The sequence below is a fragment of the Rattus norvegicus genome, chromosome 8, assembly GCF_021556685.1.
Source record: "Rattus norvegicus strain SHRSP/BbbUtx chromosome 8, alternate assembly SHRSP_T2T, whole genome shotgun sequence".
Lineage (NCBI taxonomy): Eukaryota > Metazoa > Chordata > Mammalia > Rodentia > Muridae > Rattus > Rattus norvegicus.
This window is the reverse complement of record NC_141541.1, coordinates 36,082,217-36,102,688: the sequence shown is the minus strand read 5'-3', so window position 1 is coordinate 36,102,688 and position 20,472 is coordinate 36,082,217. Positions and strand designations below refer to the sequence as shown.

The following is a 20,472-nucleotide window of genomic DNA, read 5'->3' as shown; positions in this document are numbered from 1 at the left end:
TTTCAACATTACAGAAAGAGAAGTGACCCAACCCCAGCAGCAGCTGAGTACCCTGGGGAAAAGAGCCTAACTCTAGTTAAGCCTCTAGATCTAGTTGTTGGTCTTCAGGAGACAAAAAGAAGACAGTACATTAAGTGATAACATGTGGGCACCATGGGCAAAACCCGGTGTGAGGACCACAGGAGCCATGGCTGGCTGGTCTCCTCAGCAGACACAGCAGCTGCAAGGGAAGGGTGAGAAGGTGTGGAAAGAAAGGGGAAGATGCAGTCAGCTGCAGTGGATGGCCCTTTCTCAGAACGCAGTTCAAACAAGAAATTAACACCTTTCTCAGGTGGTCAAAGAAATATGAATTCTGACTGGGTACTGGAACTATATTTGTGATGTTAAAGACTTATTTCCATTTATTTTTAGGCTGAATAATAATAGCAATAGCATGATTTTTTTTCCCAATGTTTTGGGCTAGGTACATTTTGGGCTCAGTAATAGAGCAAGTACTTAGCCTTGTGCACCAAAAAACAAACAAAAAGAGGTCTTTGCGGGGTTTTTCTTTTCATTAATTTTTTTAGTGTTTGTTATCGTTGTTGTTGGTGGTGTGTGTGCATGCATTGTGTGTCTGTGTGTCTCTCTCTGTGCGTGTGTGTGTGTGTGTGTGTGTGTGTGTGTGCGCGCGCGCGTGCGTGTGTGTGAGATGCATGCATGTGTACTAGAGCAAGATGTCAGGTATCTGCCTCTGTGTCTCTCTTACTTTCTTCTTTTTTTTTTCCGGAGCTGGGAACCGAACCCAGGGCCTTGTGCTTGCTAGGCAAGTGCTTTACCACTGAGCTAAATCCCCAACCCCTCTTACTTTCAACTTCTCACTTACAACAGAGTCCCTCACTGAACTTGAAACTCACTTTTCACCAGGCCGTGTGCTCCAGCATCCTGCCCGTGTCCACTCCTTAACTCAGACAACAGGTATGAGCAGCCAAGCCCAGCCAGGGATTTGAGCTTAGATCCCCATACTGTGTAGCAAGTACTGTCACCTCCTAAGACACTTCCCCAGCCTCCTCCCCTTGTTTTGGAGACAAGGTCTCACGTAGCCCAGGTTGTCCTCAAACTTGCTATATAGTCGAAGATGACGTCGAATGCCTGAGTCTCCTCCCTCACCTTCCAAGTTCTTAGATCTCAGGTAAGCTCAGTCTTTTCATTTTAGAAACATACTAAAATGTTTAGAGCAAAAGGCTGTAATGAGTACATCACCTAGTCAGGGGTGGGGAAGAAAGGTAGGCAAGGCTGGGCAGAACTTCGGAACTGCTTAAGTCAAGTAGGCGGTCCAGAGGGTTCCTGCCCTCTGCTCCCCACTGTCACAATTACAGAATCTTTTCCTAGTAAATCATCTCAGTTGCAGAGTATTTTTTTCAAATTATAATGCTAATTCCTGAAGTGATTACAGTAGGTGTATACATCATTTCACTTTCTTAAACTGAGTATAGATGTCAGTCTATCTGCCAGGCTCTATGGGGTAACCTGGGGTACCTGTAAGTGACCTTCATCCATGCTCCTGTGGGCAACTCCACTGCACTCATGGGTTCACCAAGCTAGCCTTGAGTATAATAACTTCTGTCTGTTAGTGTTCTGTCTAAGGTAAATAGACAGTTCTTCACATTTCTCCAAGGAAAGTCCCACAGCACAGCTGGCCCCTGGACAGGGATTGGCAGAACCAAAGATGAGGTGAGAAGAGTGGCTGCGGCACACTGGTGAGCGTGACTGAGGTGATCCAAGGGAGTGTGCATCTGTGGGAGCAGCCCCAATATTGCTACCTTCTCCATGATGTATGAGATGCTGTGCCTCTTTGCTATAGTAGTAACTGCACAGAGGTGGAAAGATAGATATCCAAAGCCAAGCTATTTGAGAGTGGTGCTCAAAGCTATCAAATAGCCAAGCTATCTGGGGGTGAGGAGAGAGCAGGTCCCAGGAAGGCTATCCTCCCCAACATGGTCCGGAGTAGCACATCTGATAAATAAGGCCTATCACAGAAGTACAGGATCCCCCACCCCACTCCCAAATAGCTGATGTGTTAGAGGATACGTTACAGTTCTTAAAAGTAACGTGTTTGGGATAAGAGCATAAACAGGTGGGGAAAGCTGTTGTATGGTCTTTGCTCTGGGCAATAAGGCATATAGCTGAGGCTAAGCCATCTGCCCAGAAGGAAGTTTCCCATGTAAAGGCAGAATTACAATGGGAAAACACGTGCATGCTCTCCTCAGCGTTCACCTCTGTCTTGTGGGAACTGGGAACGTGGGAGAGGGGAAGATGAGGTGGAGAGGAGGTAAAGTTGCAGTATTTTACAGCTGATGGAATGTGTGGGAAAGAGAATCTAAAAACTCGGAACCCGTGAGAAAAATCAAGACTTCGAGAAGGAAGAGAAAAGGATGGGAACAACAGAAGAGCCCCCTGGTTTGACCTTTAATACAGAGGAAATCTATGATTCAGCATGTGGATGGGCAGGCCTATTAACTGTATGGGAAACTACAATGACCAAGAATTAGTCTGCCTCTGAACTGCACTTAAACACGGAATGGAAGAGCCTGCCTCAGTGTGGCTCATGGAACTGCGGGACATGGGGACAGATGGGGTCCGTCTGAGTGCTACAGACAAAAAGAAGCTAAGTAATAGCACTGTCTATCCTTCCTTGAGACAAAGGCTGACTACTCCAAGACAATGAAGGAAACAGGTGTCTCATAGACTGGCTCAGACAAGCCACCAGAGACACAGTACTGGCCGGGGTTCCTGTCAACATCAGGAACCAGAGGACAATGGCAGAAAGACAGTTGTTACCAAAAAAACTGGGTATGAGAGTGGCAGAGCTTGATGCTCAGTTCACTGGGCCACATTCTACTGTGTTCACCAGAAAGTTAAGACCCTAACTCAGCCTGGACTCTGGGACTGATATGGAGTTTTAGTGGCTTCTCTGTGTCCCAAGGTGAGACATGACAGTGACGAGGAAGGAGGTTCTGGCAGACCTGAATGACCTGATCCAGCAGACCTGGGAGCCTGTTGGGCCACTCAAATGCAAACGCACAAAGACTTGTGTCAAGGTGGCATTCCTAGGGGAAAAGTTGACAGTGAATCAAGGCTTTAAAGTCACAGCAGTCGCTCACAGAAGACATGCTTTAAAAACTAAAGGTGAAAAAGATCAAGTTTGTTCTAGGGGTAAACAGTTATCTATGTAAAATATGCTACAAAAATTGTTCCCCTGAAAGAATATACTGAGTGAGGGGATTATCACATAGCCCTGACCCTTTCAGCAACCAGCTGTGTCACACACAGAGGCAGCAGCCAGAGTGCTGGCCTGTGAGAACTGGTAAGTCAGCTCAGTGGCGAGCATAGCAGGTTAGAGTGGGCCCTGCTCCCCACTTAGGCTTGAGTCTAAGAAGCATGGAGACAGTTGGCCTGGGGATCCTGTGCAGCCGTGTGCATCACCCCTGGAAACGAAGGCTGGAAAAAAGTCTTTGTGGGTTTGCTTCCGCTGAGGCAGGGAATCATTGAGGACAGATGGAGTAGTGTCCTCTTCTTTAATGCTTTAATACATCCAACACAGCTCTTTCACAACTGATTCAGTGATGGAATGGATCATACACTAGACCTTAATAATGTTCCTTCTCAGTGTCCCCTTAGTCACTCAAGACCAATTCTTAGAGCTCCTGCACCCACCCCCTATAAAAAAGTGTTATACTATATAAAGTTCACCTGGAGTAGCTCACAGACTTGGAAAGCATCGTAACGAACATTAAAAGAGCAGCCGAAGAGGCTGAACAAGGACCAGCTGTATGGGTGGGGAAAGAGCATTTTCTGGGAGCTATAGATTACAGAGTAAAAGCCCAGCATGAGTTCTTTGCCAGGGAGGTTCCTAGAGACCCACACATAAACCATAAGAGTATGGTCTCTGCTATTGCTTGCATGCTGAAGGTAAGTGGTAAGACCCTACTGCTTAAAATTCTGTACTTTGTGCCTCTAGGGCTTAGAAAAATGTGGCTGGCTTGAGGTTGGAAGCTCTCACTCTGCTAGCTGGCTTTCACTGTTCTGGCTGCATGTAAGGCCCATTACAATGGAAGGAACTTATGTCTTATAGTGTAATCCAGGACAAAATTGTGACTGGGGAGATCACTGATCCAAGAGGGATAGTAACTACATAGATGTGATGTGTCTGTCAAATGCTTTTAAACATTTGTGTTTATGCCCAAATATTTCTACTGCCATCAGCCTCAGATGTGGGGGGGAATCTTTTTTGCCATTGCTAGTGGTTACTGCAGAGAATCCAAACGCCTCGTAAGTGACTATCGGTGTGTCACAGTGGTGCAGTGGCTCAGCAATAAATAATCAGACATCTCTATTGCCTTCTCCAAGACTCAGGAAGATGGTGGAAAACGGGTAGAAAGAGTGTAAGAGCTGGCCAAAGGCTGGAGTGTTGTGTAGCCATTTCCTCTCTTCTACTGACATAGAGAGACTCGGAAGACTTGAAAAGCCAAGGAAACACACGGGGCTAAAGAAGTGTGGAGGTTACAAGCTCACAGGGCTCTCCTCTAAGTTACAAAAGCAGTGAAAATTGCTGGCAAGAAACTCTCTCCAATAGAGCTGACTAGAAATTGGGCAGAGGGTTCCAGGGCTACAGCTTTTGTGAGTTGTCACCATGCTAAAGCGGACATTTGGTGATGCAGATGCCTCCAAGTCCCCTGTAAGGAACCAGATTGCCATCCTCTGGCAGATGATCTGAACAAACTCATTGGTTCACTAACCTAGAGCTGGGTGGGGTCACTTCCTTGAGCTGTTGTTGGTACCCTATCTGGGTGAATAGACGTTTGATCATGTTTGGAGAAGTTACAGAGCATCAAGCAAAGAAGTTATCAACTTTGGCCTCTGACTGCCAGCCTGTTCACACTTCCCAAGCATGAACATACTCGGGAACATACTAACCAAATACGTCAACCTCTCTGTTACATGATAACCCAAAGGCCTTAGGAGATGCAATACAACAAGATGATTTAGCATGTGAGTTCTGGAGCCAGAACTCTTGGCTTCCAATCTTCTGTTGACTAGCTAAGTCTCTTGGATGAGGTATTGTATGTGCACTACTTTATGTATAAAATGCAAATAACCACTGTGCTCATATCACAGATCTTTGTAAATACCAATTTTGACATACCTGGGTTAGAATCATTCCTGACACACAGGAAGATCTGAATGAAGTTGCATGAGGTTACTTAATGAAGTAGTATAAGGTCAATGTTAATTTTTACATATTGTGGTCTGATTGAGAATGGCCCTGATAAGCTAATATATTTGAATACTTGGTCCCCAGTTGTCCTTGTTGGAGGAGGTACATCATGGGGGAAGCAATTCTCTGTTAGCTACTCCTGCCTCCTAGCTGTTTAAACATATAGGCTCTCAGCTACTGCTCTAGCAGGGTGTCTGACTGTGGCCATTCCCCACCAGGATGGCCATGAAAAGGAAACGACAATCCCAAAGTAAAGTAAATGTTTTCTTATATAAGTTGCCTTGGTCATGGTGTTTTGCCATGACAACAGAAAAGTAACTAAGACACACATACCTAGGGTCAAGCATAGTGACTATTACATAAAAGGACATTTAATGAGACCCACTACCAAATGTGTGTGTGTGTGAGAGAGAGAGAGAGAGAGAGAGAGAGAGAGAGAGAAAGAGAGAAATGAAACATTACCATCAATATATTCTCTCTCCATCTATTCCATACCTTAAGTCATATTCCAGTAATATACTTAACATCTCTGAAAATATATAACACTGGCACTCTGAGGTCAAAACACTTCCCTGAAATTAATTCAAATACATGTACCATAGAATACTGAAAATGAGCAACTGATACTTCAATCAAAAAACCTATTATAAAGCTGATGAAATGAAGACATATGGCCAAAGATTCCCCCACCCAACAACTGTCCCCTTCTCCTTACAATAACCACGGAAGGAGTTCCAAGCATTGGGGAGGTATGTGTGTTGTACAGAGGAATTCTGCTGCTGCTGTAGAGCCTGCCCTTGAGTGGAAGAACTGCCTTGGATATGGGAGGGGCTGAGCCCCTGCTGGACCGGCTGAGCAGAGGGGCTCAATGGCTGCCCTGCTACCTAGGGAGAAAGAGAAACAAAAGGAGGAAATGGTGACATTCCAGGAGACCTAAAACACCTAAGCAATAGTTTAAATAAGAGTAGGATTAATGAAAAACAGTAATAACTCTGAAACTCTATATTGTTTTCCAAGGGGAATCTACAAAGATAATAAAACAATGGATTTCAATTAAATTGCTGCAAGGGCAAATGAATACAAATATATAACTGCTTACATTAGCTAAGCCTAAACCAAGGAAGATGAAACAGCCTGTCCGGTCACAAAGGAAACAACACAACAAGTCATGGTTCTCATTGAGTGGCCTGGGCCCATCCACCCAGAGTAGAGCTTACACAGGTGCACACCAGGCATCTGGTGGAGAGGCTGACTTCTGATTCCATGACAAGCCCACACTCCACCATCTGCAACTCAGGACCGTCCACAGTCCAAGTCCTAACTACTTTCCAACTCTTTCCCAGGATTACTTCCTGCTCCCAAACAGAATAACATTTTTAATAAGTGTTATAATTTCCTATCTCCTTTTATACTCAAAATGCTATTTAGAACATAATTCCTTCCCTTGATGTCATGACAAGCGTACAGTCCCCCTTCAAGAAACTTAATTTAAAAACTAAAGGACAAAAATGTCCTTGCTTCCCAGCTAAGTAGAACTGTCCCCTCCTCTGAATTTTCATACCCTGCTTTACATCCCAGTGACAGGCTCAACCTTACTCCAAGTCACAGAAGCAACTGAAAACTCTTGCTGTAGAATGTTTTGTTTTTAGGATCTTAAACCACAGAGCTCCACTGGGAAGCCGGGAACCTACTGCAAGACCATTTGCAGTAGCGACATAAAAAGTGGGGGTACAACTGGTCAGGTACTAACATGTGACATCGTCCCCTCAGTGACCAAGGGCAATGAGTTCACGGTTATTAATCTGATAGTCCCTGATGTCACCTGACCTCTCTGCATCTCTGTAGAGAAACGTACCTGGGATGCTGATGGAGCTGTGGGGGTGGGCTCTGTGACCTGGATGTGCTGCACCTGGATGGCATGCTGCGTGTAGGTCTGAGGATCATGCAGCTGGCCAACATCCACTGTGGACTGCTGGGACTGATGCGGGGAAGTGGCCTGGGGGGACATAAAGATCCGGTTCCAAACAGATAGGCACTCAGTAAGGTTAAAGAGAAAAAGTTCACCTAAAAATAATATTCCCTGACAGGCTAAACTGGGGAGAGGTTTTGAGTTTCAGGCCAGCTGGGGCTATGCAGTGAGACCCTGTTATCAAAACAATAAATCAAAGCCAGGCATGGTAGTGCATGTCTTTAATCCAGCATTCAGGAAGCAGAGGAAAGTGGATCTCTGAGTTTGAGGCCAGCCTGATCTACTAGTGAGCTCTAGGCCAGACAAGGCTATACAGTGAGACCTCATCTTTTTTTTTTTTTTAAAGATTTATTTATTTTATTTATATGTTAGTACACTGTAGTTCTCTTCAGACACTTCAGAAGAGAGCATCCCATTACAAATGGTTGTGAGCCACCATGTGGTTGCTGGGAATTGAACTCAGGACCTCTGGAAGAGCAGTCAGTGCTCTTAACCACTGAGCCATCTCTCCAGCCCGAGACCTCATCTTAAAATAAACAAAAAACTGAAATAAAACAAGTAAGGAATGGTGGATGATGGGGTGACAGTGATATCTACCATTTCCATACATTTAAAACTGTATTGGTTTTTGTTCACAAGATTAAATTATTTGAAAATGACAATGTTCACTCATGTCTTAAGTCCATTTTCTCACAGCACAATGAAAGAGAACAGCAGTTCTGGGAGACATCCTTCTTTTAGTCCACAGTGAGCAAGCGTGAGTTAGGCACTGTCTAGTAGAGGACCATGGTAATAGTTCTATCCCACGTGGAGCTGACTTAGGCTGGAGAGACGGCTAAGTGAGGAAGAGTACTTGTTGCTCTTCCAGAGGATCCAGGTTCCGTTTCCAGCACCCACACCTTATAACATCTGTAATCCCAGTTCCAGAGATCCAACACCCTCTTCTGACCTCCACAAGCATCCGGCTAGATAGATGATAGATAGATAGATAGATAGATAGATAGATAGATAGATAGATAGATAGATAGAGCTATCAAAAAATTACTCACTAAAACCTCTCACTGAAATAAATTATTCAATGCCCGTGTAGGTATTCCTCAAACTGGTTCATTATGAAATAGTCAGCCAGGATATCACTACAGCTATTACTGGCTGGCTGTATACACAGGAGCTGAGACCTTCTACCTATAGTGGAAACCTCTTACTCTTCTGAGTCCAGAGCCGTGATGAAGGGCAGAGGGAAGAAGGCAGTGGAGATGGTATTCTCCTACTGCCTCAGACTCAGCACTTCTATGCAGCTGCACCTTACACAGAGCCAAGGATGTTTCTGTTGAATCCTGTTACCATGCTGGCCACTGGCAATATGGTGCTCATGCAGGTAAGAAGAAATGAAGTGTCACAGTACCGGAGCCACCTGCACCACTTGCAGCTGTATGTGCTGAGGTTGCTGCAGACCAGACGCTGACTGAGACACAGGGATATACTGAATCCTTTGGTAGTCCCCCTGAGGTGTTCGGTAATCCGTTGTTAAGGTCTGGGATAGTTCCGTCATCGCCTGAGTTAGCAGGTCTGTTGTCTAGAAGAATAAATATCACCAAACATATTAGTAACAACACTGTAGCCATCCTGATACAATTCAGTTTGGCATGGGGCATATCAAGGAAATACAGACTGGCCTGAGGGCCTGACTCTGACCCACTGAATCTGCTTCCACACTGCTGATTTCACCACTAAGAAGGAAAGCATTAAAGATGCCCTGCTCCTCCTTTGGCAGACAGATTTTTAGCAAACACCAGCAAGGGAACCCAAGCATAAGCACAATGCTGTAAGTGGCAAGCTGAGTACCCTCATTTGCAAAAAATTAATAAATAATTGGCGTGGCCTTGTTGTAAAGAGAGGAGGGGCATGAAGGGAAGAAGACACTCTTCCTAGTCACTCACTCACCACCACAGTCTCTCCAGTGGCACTATCTGTCGTTAAGACAGCTGGGGTGGCGCTGATCACAGCTGTTGTCAGTGGCGTGTGGATGGTGTTGGGAAGCTGGGCATACTCTGGGTGCTTCTTTCGAATGTGCTGCACCATCTTGGTCTGGAAAATGAAGAAAAAAAATAAACAATTACTGCAGCTAAGGCAGGAAAGGCATAAATTTAAGGCCAGCCTGGGCTAGATACCAAGACCTTGTCTCAAAACAAAGCAAAAAGAACAAGGACCATGTGGTGGCTTGAATATGCTTGGTCCAGGGAGTGGTACCATTAGGAGGTGTGGCAATGTTGGAGTAGGCATGGCTTTGTTGGAGGATGTGTGACCTTTTGTGGGTGGGCTTTGCAATCCTATGCTCAATCTCCATGCAGTGTGGAAGAGAGCCTCCTCCTGGTTGCCTGCAGAAAACAGTCTCTTTCTACCCACTTTGAGATCAAGATGTAGAACTTTCAGCTCCTTCTCCAGCAGCACCATGTCTTCCTGAGCACTGCCATGCTTCCTGCCATGATGATAATGGACTAAACCTCGGAAACTGTAAGCCAGCCCCTGTAGGATGTCATACAGGTGAGGGCAGGATAGAAGGAGGCCCGTCATTGGATGAGAAGGAAGGATGGGCGGGAGAAAAGTTTGAGGGAAGAGGAGGGGACTGCAGAGAAGCCTCGGAGAGAACGTGGAGGCTGACGTTAGGATTCCACGCTGTACCTTTGCAGGTTGTTATGAGTGTTCTTGAGGGATGGATGTGTACAGGGCTTTGTATGTTTAGGTGGGCAATTACATCTTATCAATTGGATCAGAGGTTATTGTGTTGTGTGTTCTTTCTTGTAGAGAACTGAATTTGGGAGAGTGTGAGGGACGTCACAGAGTTGGGATGTGTGTTTCTGACAAGATATCTAGCAGATATCTTGGGGTACTTTGGTGCCAGACCTAGCGGGGTAAAAGACAGACCATTTCTTTTTTTATAATTTTACAGCAACAAGCCCCAATTAAATATTGTCCTTTATAGGAATTGTCTTGGTCATGGTGTCTGTTCACAGCAATGGAAAACCTAATTAAGACAGACCAGAATTAGCAACTTTCTTCCATGCCATTGCTCCAAAGGCTCTTAAAATATTTCATTTGATGCCTTTAAAAATGTTCTTTTTCTTGCAAGGGGGTGGGAGAGTGTTGGTTGGTTCTTACTGTTGTTTGTTTGTTTGTTTGTTTGTTTGTTTTAGTCAGGCACAATGGCTTGTATTCATAAGGACCACCTCCTTGAGAAGCTAAGGCAGAAAGGATGACTTGAGTCCAGGAGTTTGAGGCCAACCTGGGAAACACAGAGAGATTCCATCTCCTAAATGCAGTAAAGAAATCAGAGCAGCACTGACCACACTTGGGAAGGGGTCACACTGTCAAAGCACAACAGGATGTGGGGAGAAGACAGGGGGAAGAGGGGACACGAAAACACTTACATGATTCTAGACCATCAAGACGCAGCCATAACCTCATACTTATTCCCAATCCCCATGAGTACTTGAAGCTTCAAGTGGGATACCCACTGAAGTGACCCCCTTTTCAAAAACTTCCATCTCAGTTCCCGTATAGGGATTCCACAGGATGAGCTCGTAAACTGTGAGCAAAGACAAGGTTCAAGCAGGTCAAGAGAAAGCAACTGAATGCTTAGACTGGTAAGCAGGAGTAACTCGGAGGAGTGCACACCATTTCATTCCCATTCCCATAAGTGGTCCCTACTTATACAGGGCTCCTTCAGGCAATCAATTCACCATGCAGAACACCTGGGGGAGAAGGCCATCTATTAAGACATCCTCATGTAGAGGTTCTAGCATTTGACTTGGTCAGAGTCAGCACCATACCTTGCTGCTATACTGCTTGGAGCAGTGTGGGCAGCAGACAGGAGGGGTGGCAATGGTACCCGTCAGCTGGGTGTGGGTGCTCAGCATAGGGTCAGGCTCTCCAGGGCCAGCAGGACGAAGTTTCCGAATGCTTGGTGGGAGTTCCGCTCCTGGATGGTTCTTCAGAATGTGGGCTTTGCGCTTGCTGGCACTCTTATAAACCTGCAAGTTTAAATATTTGGCCATGAAAGCAATGTACAGTTCCACTTTCTTGCCTGAAGCAAAATAAGAAATTTCATTCTTAGAAAAGGAGAAAAATGCATCAATATAGCCCAAAATAAAATGTATCAACAAGTCATGCCTGTGATCTCAGCTCTCAAGAGACTATAGCAGTTGACATCTAGTCAAGTGCCGTCTTGCGTGCTCCGTGAGTCTAAGCCAGGGTGAACTAGAATGAAACCCTGTCTTAGAATAAGAAGGCTGTCAGGCGTGACGCACACACCTTTAATCCCAGTTCTCGGGAGGTGGACACCAGCCTGGTCTACAGAGTGAGTTCCATGTAGTCAAGGCTCTGTTACACAGAGAAACCCTGTCTTGAAAAGTGAAGGGAAGAAGGGGGGAAAAGGGAGTAAGAGGTTCTGGATATGGTGCTCTATACCTACAATCCTAGTTCTCAAGAGGCAAGGGTAAATGGATTGCGATTTCAAGACCAGCCCAAGCTACACCAGACCCTGTCCTACAAAAAAAAAAATATGAATATGAGTATTGTCTACTAGAATAAAGTAAGAATATAATATAGAGATGCTAGGTCATTTCCTTGAATTTTCGTTATAAATAAGTGTGGTAGTTCGAAGTGAATTATCTGTATAAGATAGTGTGGTAGTTTGAATATGCTTGGCCCAGGGAGTGAGTGGCACTATTAGGAAGTGTGGCTTTGTTGAAGTAGGTGTGGCCTTCCTGGAGAAAGTGTGTCACTGTGGGGGTGGCTTCGAGACCCTCCCCGAGCCACCTGGAAGACAAGTCTTCTGTTTGCCTTCAGAACAAGATGTAGAACTCTCAGCTCCTCCAGTGCCATGCCTGCCTGGACACTGCCAAGCTTCCCACCATGATGATAAAGGACTGAACTTCTACACATGTAAACCAGCCCCAGTGAAATGTTGTCTTTTATGAGTTCTCTTGGTCATGGTGTCTCTTCCCAGCAATGGAAACTCTAAGACAGATAGTAACTGTAAAAACACCCTTCACTCAAAATGTAAAAGGGACACACCATAGGCAGCACCCGCCTTGTGTAACTGCAGTAGTAAAAGCAGAGAACTGCACCACAGACCTTTTCTTTTTTTTGGAGCTGGGGACCGAACCCAGGGCACTGAGCTAAATCCCCAACCCCACCATAGACCTTTTCACTGTTCACTCAGTCTCTTAGGAACACCGACCTACCATGTAGCTTGCAAGCTGACAGACTATTATTTTACATCTTGGACATTTCAAATGAATTCATATTCTAATAGATATTCTCTATTGTAAAAGTCACAAACCGAAAGGATAATAAAAAAACAAAGTCAATGAATTCTTCAAAAAAATGGTTTAATTTTTTTAACATTATAGTTTATCTAGTTAGCTATTTTTTTTTGAGGCAGGATTTCCATATAGCTCTGGCTGTCCTGAAACTCACTCTGAAGAATAGGCTGGCCTCCAACTCAGACATCCACCTCTCTCGGCATCCCAAGTGCTAGGATTAAAGCATGCACCACCACTGTCCCACCACATTTAATGTTTTAATTAAAAATTTTTTATAAAACTACTATGTGTTCACATGGATACTTGCATATGTGCTTATATAAGTGCAAATGCCCAGAAGAAAGTATCGTATGCCCTGGGGCTAGAGTTACAGGAAGTTTGTGAGTCAGCTGATGTGGGTGAGGCAACTTAAACTCAGGTCCCTGGAACAGAAATGCTCTCAACACTGAACCATCTCTCCAGCCCCTAAAATTTTATTTTTTATTTAAAAGTGTGCATATGCACACATGTGTGTATGTATACGTGTGTGCACATACATGTATGTGTCTGTCTGTCTCTGCCAGTCTGTAAGTGCACCATGTTTGCACAGTTCCTATGAAAGAAAGGAGAGGGCATCAGATTCCTTAGAGTTGGAATTACAAGAGGTTGGGTTGCCCGGTGTAGATATTGAGAGAGATTCCTTGATGACAGTTGTAAGTGCTTGCTCTTGACCACAGAGCCATCTCTACAGCCCTTGGCTTACAATGAGGCTGCCTTTCAGCCTTTTTACCTAAATGCTGAAAAGCCCTGGTGGGCATCCACCCTCGACCTCATCCCCACACCCACAACAGTCCAGCCGGGGGAAGATTTTGCTTTTACCTTATCACAATACTGACAGAAGTAATCTCGATTGGGTTTTATGATGGGGAGGGTTAACTCAGGCACCTCTTCTATCTTCATGTCTGGATGCCTCTTTGATAAGTGATTCACCTGGAGAGAGAGAGACAGACAGACAGACACACAGGGAGAGAGCCATTACAAAGCAGAGTTAGAGAAAACACTCTGACACTGAGGCCTAAAGGTTAAAGCTCTGAAGAAAATGCTCAAAACAGTAAGGTTTATGCCAGAGTCAAAGTGTCCATGGACCCTGTCAACAGGAGTTAACAATAAACCATTCAGCAAATAACTGAAGGCAGCCAATCACCTGGAGGCCCATCAACAGTCTCTGTCTAAAACAAAAATCATTCGAGAAAGGAGAACTGCCAAGCATGAGTTTCCTGAAGACATATCCTGATGTAAACCTGACTTTCATTTTTCAACTGTCTTCCTGGGACTGCTGAATGGATCCAAAGTAAGGTTCTAATTTTAACTACTAAGACTTTCTCACCACCTTGGAGAAGTTAGGGTCTGAGTCAGCTGAAGCAGAGAACTGTCCTGACAGTTCCTGTAACCCGGGTCACACTCTCTGCTTTGAAGGCAAGTTTTCTTTTTCTTTTTCTTTTTTTTAAGGTTTATTTATTTAGTATATATAACTACACTGCCGCTGTCTTCAGACACACCAGAAGAGGGCACCAGATCTCATTACAGATGGTTGTGAGCCACCATGTGGTTGCTGGGAATTGAACTCAGGACCTCTGGAAGAGCAGTCAGTGCTCTTAACCACTGAGCCATCTCTCCAGCCCAAAGGCAAGTTTTCTTATGTCACTATTTCCTAACTCCACAAAGATGGTATTGATAGGGAACACTGGGAAGGAGATAGAGACCCCACCAGATAGAATAGTCAACAAATGAGAGGAGGAAAATCAAACAGATAAGACTAAGAGATCAAGGTAAAGGAAAACAAACAAATAAAGAAGTGACAGAGGTCTAGGGATGTGGCTCAATGGCAGAGCACATGCCAAATGGGTATAAGGCCCCGGATTCCCAGCTTCAAGACAGGGAAAGGAAGGGCATGGAAACTTTCTTTCAGAAGGTTGTCCAGAAAGTGGTTCAGAAGGGCAAAGGGAGACAGAAGGAAAAGAAGCCCAAACTAGGGGCTGCTTGCTTTTCTTCTCTCCTAGCCACTGACTGATTCGTCCACGATCTAATTTGTAAGGCTCACTGCCACCGACAGAGAGACTGACTGGAGAGTCTTCCTGTGGCCAGCACTAACCAGCATGCCTCGCCTCCGGAAGCCCATCATGCACAGGCGGCACTTGAACGTGAAGCTGTCGTAGTCTGTGGATGTGATTCGGGGCTTGAAGGTCTTGGAACGGCTGATGCGGTCAGCTTTCTTGGCCTCCCTTTCAGGGTTATGCATCCTTTGCATGTGCTCCCGGAGTTTGTCTTTTCGCTATTTGGAGAATTTTTGTTAAAAGGGGTAGGGGAAAGGACAGAAGAGTTTTAATTGAGGAGTTAAGAGACAAAACAAAACAAAACAACAACAACAAAAAGCCAATTCCTTGGAAATGCACTGGCCACTCCAGCCAGAGAACCGGGTAGGCTAACTGCACATCTTCGACTCCTCCTCCTCCTTCTCTCCCCAACTCTGTAGTAGATTGCCTGCTACAGCTCCTGCCTACCATGCTGATGGGTCACACAGATCTCCCCTCTGTAGTTGTTTGAAAGAAAATGGCCATAGGCTCACAGGAAGTGGCACAATTGGAAAGTGTGGCCTTGCTGGAGTAGGCGTGCTTTGTTGGAGGAAATGGGTTACTGGGAGCCAGCTCCGAGGTCTCAGGAGCTCAAGATAGACCTAGTGGCTCATTCACTTCTTGCTGCCTGCAGATCCAGATGTAGAATGTTTAGCCACCTCTCCAGCACCATGCCTGCCTACGTGCCACCATGATGACAATGGACTAAACCTCTAAACTGTAAGCCAACCCCAATTAAATGTATTCCTTTATAAGAGTTCCCACAGTCATGATGCCTCTTTACAGCTATAAAATTCTAAGACACCTCCAAACTACACACACACACACACACACACACACACACACACACCCCAATTTATCCCAGCCCGTGACTCTAGCAGGCATTCCCTGGGAACCCAACAAGCTAAGCCTGCCAGAGAAGCAAATAGGAGGGCAAAGCAGGTAGGTGAGCTTCAGATCACCCTCTCCCTTCTCTCCGCAACACTCAGTCCCCCAGGCTCACCCCCAGCTCTGTAGCCAACAACCTGTTGTAGCCTCTCATCATTTTTCGCCTTTATTCCCAGAGGACGAAGCAGATCCTGGTGGAACACCCTACGTTCCACCACTTGTGGACCCCCTCAGCCCCTACTTTCCAGCCCATCTCCACTCCCAATACCTAGAAACACATTTTTACCAGGAATCCCCACTGGCCACACTTAGCAGGAGCCCAGAAGAAATCCCTACCAAGCAACACAGAGCCACCATAACCCACCCCCAAGAAACAGAGAGGGCATCAGAAACTAACACCCTCCAAACAAAACCAAGACCAGATATTAGCACCTAGAATTACTACCTTCCCAAACCCAGATGCCTAGACACCAGCATAAAAGCTCAATCAGTAACAGCCAGGACAACGTGTTTCTGCTGGAGCCCAGCAACCCTACCACAGGAGACCCTGAGAACTGCATCACGGCTGACGCGTGGGAAAAAGATTAATAACAGCCTTTACAAGGATTAAAGGGGAAGTAATCAATCCCCTAAAGAGATCGATGAAAATACAAATAAACAGTGGAAGGAACTAAATAAAACAATTTAAGACCTGAAAGTGGAAATAGAATCAAGGAAAACCCAACTGAGGGAAATATGGGATGAAAACTTAAGGAACTCAATCAGGAGCCTCAGGAAGTCTCGCCAACAGAATGCAACAGATGGATGGAAGAGAGAGTCTCAGGCCCTGAAGTCACAGTAGAAGAAATAGATACCACCGTCAAATAAAGTGTTAAACGTAAAAAACTCCTGGCACAAAACATACGGTAAATCTGGGACACCACTGAAAGACCAAATCTAAGAATAATAGGAATAGAAGAAGGAAAAGAAACTGGGATCAAAAGCACAGAAAATATTTTCAACGAAATCACAGAAGAAAATATCTCCAATCTGAAGAAGGAGATGCCTAACAAGGTACAAGAAGCATAAAAAAACCAAATAGACAGGACCAGAAAAGAAATCCCCCTCCACACATAATAATCAAAACATTAGGGTTGGAGAGATGGCTCAGCAGTTAAGAGCACTGACTGCTCTTCCAGAGGTCCTGAGTTCAATTCCCAGCAACCACATGATAGCTCACAACCATCTGTAATAGGATCCAGTGCCCCCTTCTGGTGTGTCTGAAGAGAGTGACAGTGTAGTCACATATGTAAAATAAATAAATCTTTAAAAAAATCAAAACATTAAATGTACATAACAAAGAAACAATATTAAAAGCTGCAAGGAAGAACGGCACTCCCCTGCCTCTCACTTGAACTAGCTATGTAAGAGCTATGACAGCGTCACCAGCAGAAGGTCCTATGGGTATTCAGAATAAGCATTTCACTCAGAGATCAAGAAATATCCAGATGAGTAGTGTCATCCAGGTGAAATTATGGTACTTTGAAAGTTGACTTTAATCCAGGTCTAAGATCAAATAGAGAGACAGGACCCCTCATTGAAGTAACTCCACACAACAAGGCTGCCAAGTGGAAGGAGGGACCAGAGAGGAAGGAACCAGACCTTGTGTGGTTGTGAATACCGTGATGAGAACTGTGGGATCCTCCTGCACAGACAACTGCAGAGTTTTCTCAGAAGGGCCACAACAGCAGATTTGTTCCCAGTGAGTCTGAAAAGGGCACTGCAGTCATGGTGGCTGTGGTGCCCTCTTGGTCAAGGCAAAGAAGGATTCCATGGACCACCCCCCTACACACACACACACACACACACACACACACACACACACACACAGCTTTGCTCCAAGATGGAGTCAGCCAGAGGAGGAACTGGCAGTGGTCTGAAAGGTGAGGCCAGAGGGGCTGTCATGTTGTGCTGGGTCTGGTGGGAAGATGCCAGCATATTCTCTCTCCCTCCCTCCCTCCCTCCCTCCCTCCCTCCCTCCCTCCCTCCCTCCCTCCCTCCCACTCGGCCACCAGCTCTCTTCCTAACAGCAGACATACTGGCCAACTCCAGACTTAACCTAAGGTGCTGCCTTCCACCAGCCTTCCATCCTCCAGTCACTGCAGTCAGAGGACTTGGGGTCCCAGAGCCCCGTAAGCTCCCATCTACCATGCCGAGCAGCGCTCCAGTGGGTGCACTGGTGGTTGCTCATGCCCCAGATCCTCCTTCCAGACTCTCATTTCTACTTCTTCCCCCACAATTAAGTTCTTAGTCAAATCAGGACAACCCTCTTCTCTAATGGTCAGAGTAGCTTTGACTCCAGCCCCACTCCATCTACCAGGACTGAATGAAATTAAAGAGAAAACAGAAACAGAAAGATTTGGTTTCTTCTTAATTCTTTTTGTTCTTAAAGTTTGTATTACATGTGTTTTATTTGTAGGAGGAAACCCACATGTCATGGTGGATGTATGATGTCAGAGGACAACTTGCAAGAGTCAGTTCTTAGTATGTGGCTCCGGGGACTGAACCCAGGTTGTTAGTGTTGGCAGTAGATACCTTTATCCACTGAGCCATCTGGCTGGCCCAACTCTTTTTGTTTTTAACCTTCTTAAACATTAAAATAATAACTGGCATAAAAATAGTCAAAAAGTATTAAGTCAGGCCTAGTGTCCCATGTCTATAATCCCAATACTAATGAAGCAGAGGCAGGAGGAACCATAGCTCAAGGCCAGCCTGAACAACACATCCCACTTGAGGCAGCCTAGACTCTTTCTCAAAGTAGCAAAAAACAATGAAGAGCTTGATGGATAGAACAGGTGGACTGGCAAATGTCAGCATCACAGCACAAGGATTCCTTTAGAAAATTTTATGGAGGGGGCTGGAGAGATGGCTCAGTGGTTAGGAGCACTGACTGCTCTCCCAGAGGTCCTGAGTTCAAATCCCAGCAACCACATGGTGGCTCACAACCATCTGTAATGGGATCAGATGCTTTCTTCTGGTGTGTCTGAAGACAGCTACAGTGTACTTAGATATAATAAATAAATCTTAAAAAAAAGAAAGCTTTATGGAAACTGGAGATATAATTGTTGGTAGAGTCTGTGACTAACATATGCAAAACCCTAAGTTTCCCCACATCCAGGACAGAAGGTGTGGAGGGGCAAGGGGAAAGAGGAGAGGAAAAGGAAAGAGAAAAAGAAGAGATGGGGTGGGAGAAAGGAAGGGGAAAGGAGAGAATAGAATAGGAAAGATGAAATGTAAAGGAAAAGTATATGGGAGAAAGTGAGGGTTAGACCACTGTGCAGAACATAATGGTTTCACGGGCTGTAATTCTAACAGGAACCAAGATGACACTGGACACAGAAATGAGATGGGGAAATGGAGAAGGGAAAGGAAGAAAGGAAAGAGAACTTGAGAGGGAAGGGAAGGGAAAGGAGAGGAGGCGAGACTATGGTGGTGTGTGCCTGTAACCCCAATACCTACAGGGCAAAAGCACCCAAGAGTAAGTTTTGAGGACAGCCTGGTCTACATAGAAAACACTATCTAAGAGAGACAACAAAGAAAAGAAAAGTAGGAGGAAAGTAGGTTGGGCAGGAGAAAGGGAGGGAAGAAGGGAAGAGAGAGGCAGGCAGGGAGGGAGGGATGGAAAGAAGGAAAGAAGGAAAAAGAAAAGATAGGAAAACCACAATCCAATTTATACTGTTCACATTGGAGTTCTTTAAAACTTGTGTACAAGCATGCACATGCACATGGCGTGGTTTGCATGTACAGACAAAGGATAACCCGTGCACCCGGTTCTCTACCTCTACTACATGTGTTCCAGGGATCAAACCCAGATTGTTAAGTGCAATAGCAAGCAGACCCACCTACTGCATCATCCATCTCATCAGCCCATGTTGGTTTTTTTTTTTTTCTTTTTTCTTTTTTTTGGAGCTGGGGACCGAACCCAGGGCCTTGCACTTGCTAGGCAAGCGCTCTACCACTGAGCTAAATCCCCAGCCCCCGATGTTGGTTTTTGAAACACGGTCTCATCTATACCCAGGCTGGCCCTTAGTTTGCTACATAGCCTAGGCTGGCCTCAATCTTATGGCAATCCCTGTGTCAGCCTCCTGAGTACTGAGATTCCAGGTAGATGCTGTCATACATAGGTCATAGTGGAGTTCCTCAGAGGTTTCAATCATGATAATATACTATAAGCCATCACAAATATGACCATAATTAATCTATAATGGGTGCACCACAGATCTTAAGCCTCTTCTTTTTCATATTCCATAGGGACAGACCTCTCACTTGTCCTCTCCCAAGAATCCATCTCAGCTTCTTCTTCCTTATTTAATTTTATTGATCATTAGTGTGGCGAGGACATTCAAGTACCACAAGGACACAAGAAGGGCCAAGGACAACTTTTCTGGGTGGTTCTCTCCATTCACCATGGGATCTGGGTATCGAACTCAGATTCTCAGGTTTGTGTGGCAAGTGCCTTTGGCCACTGAACCGTCTGTCACACTGGCCCTCTTTCAGCCTGTCTCACAAGTGACTACAACAGTGTTTAGCGGTGACTGTCACTAACAGCTGCTGAGTTTCCTGCAGATTTCCCCTTGGTGTCTTTTTTTTTTTTTTCTTTTCTTTTTTTCGGAGCTGGGGACTGAACCCAGGGCCTTGCGCTTCCTAGGCAAGCGCTCTACCACTGAGCTAAATCCCCAACCCCCCACTTGGTGTCTTCTTAATTCCAGGCAGGTTGCTGGTTTGGGTTTCACTCAGCTTACATTTGGGTTCACTTTTGTAGCACAAACTGGCTAGCCACTTACTATATAGCTCAGGCTAGCCTCAAATTCAAGCTCCTTTCTCTAATTCCATGCCAAGCCATGTATGTATTTCACCAGAGTTCTCTAACCCTCAGGCTTGTCC

The 20,472-nt window shown here is 45.2% G+C and overlaps 1 protein-coding gene across 1 annotated transcript in view; it reads right to left on the bottom strand.

Annotated features, from left to right (window-relative positions):
• The window catches only part of Prdm10 (PR/SET domain 10), a 103,488-nt gene that overhangs the window by 16,088 nt on the left and 66,928 nt on the right, over positions 1 to 20,472 (bottom strand). The window contains 7 exon segments of the mRNA NM_001427772.1: positions 5,970 to 6,138; positions 7,110 to 7,250; positions 8,629 to 8,799; positions 9,168 to 9,311; positions 11,054 to 11,254; positions 13,409 to 13,519; positions 14,682 to 14,861. Coding sequence (NP_001414701.1) covers positions 5,970 to 6,138; positions 7,110 to 7,250; positions 8,629 to 8,799; positions 9,168 to 9,311; positions 11,054 to 11,254; positions 13,409 to 13,519; positions 14,682 to 14,861 — 1,117 coding nt within the window.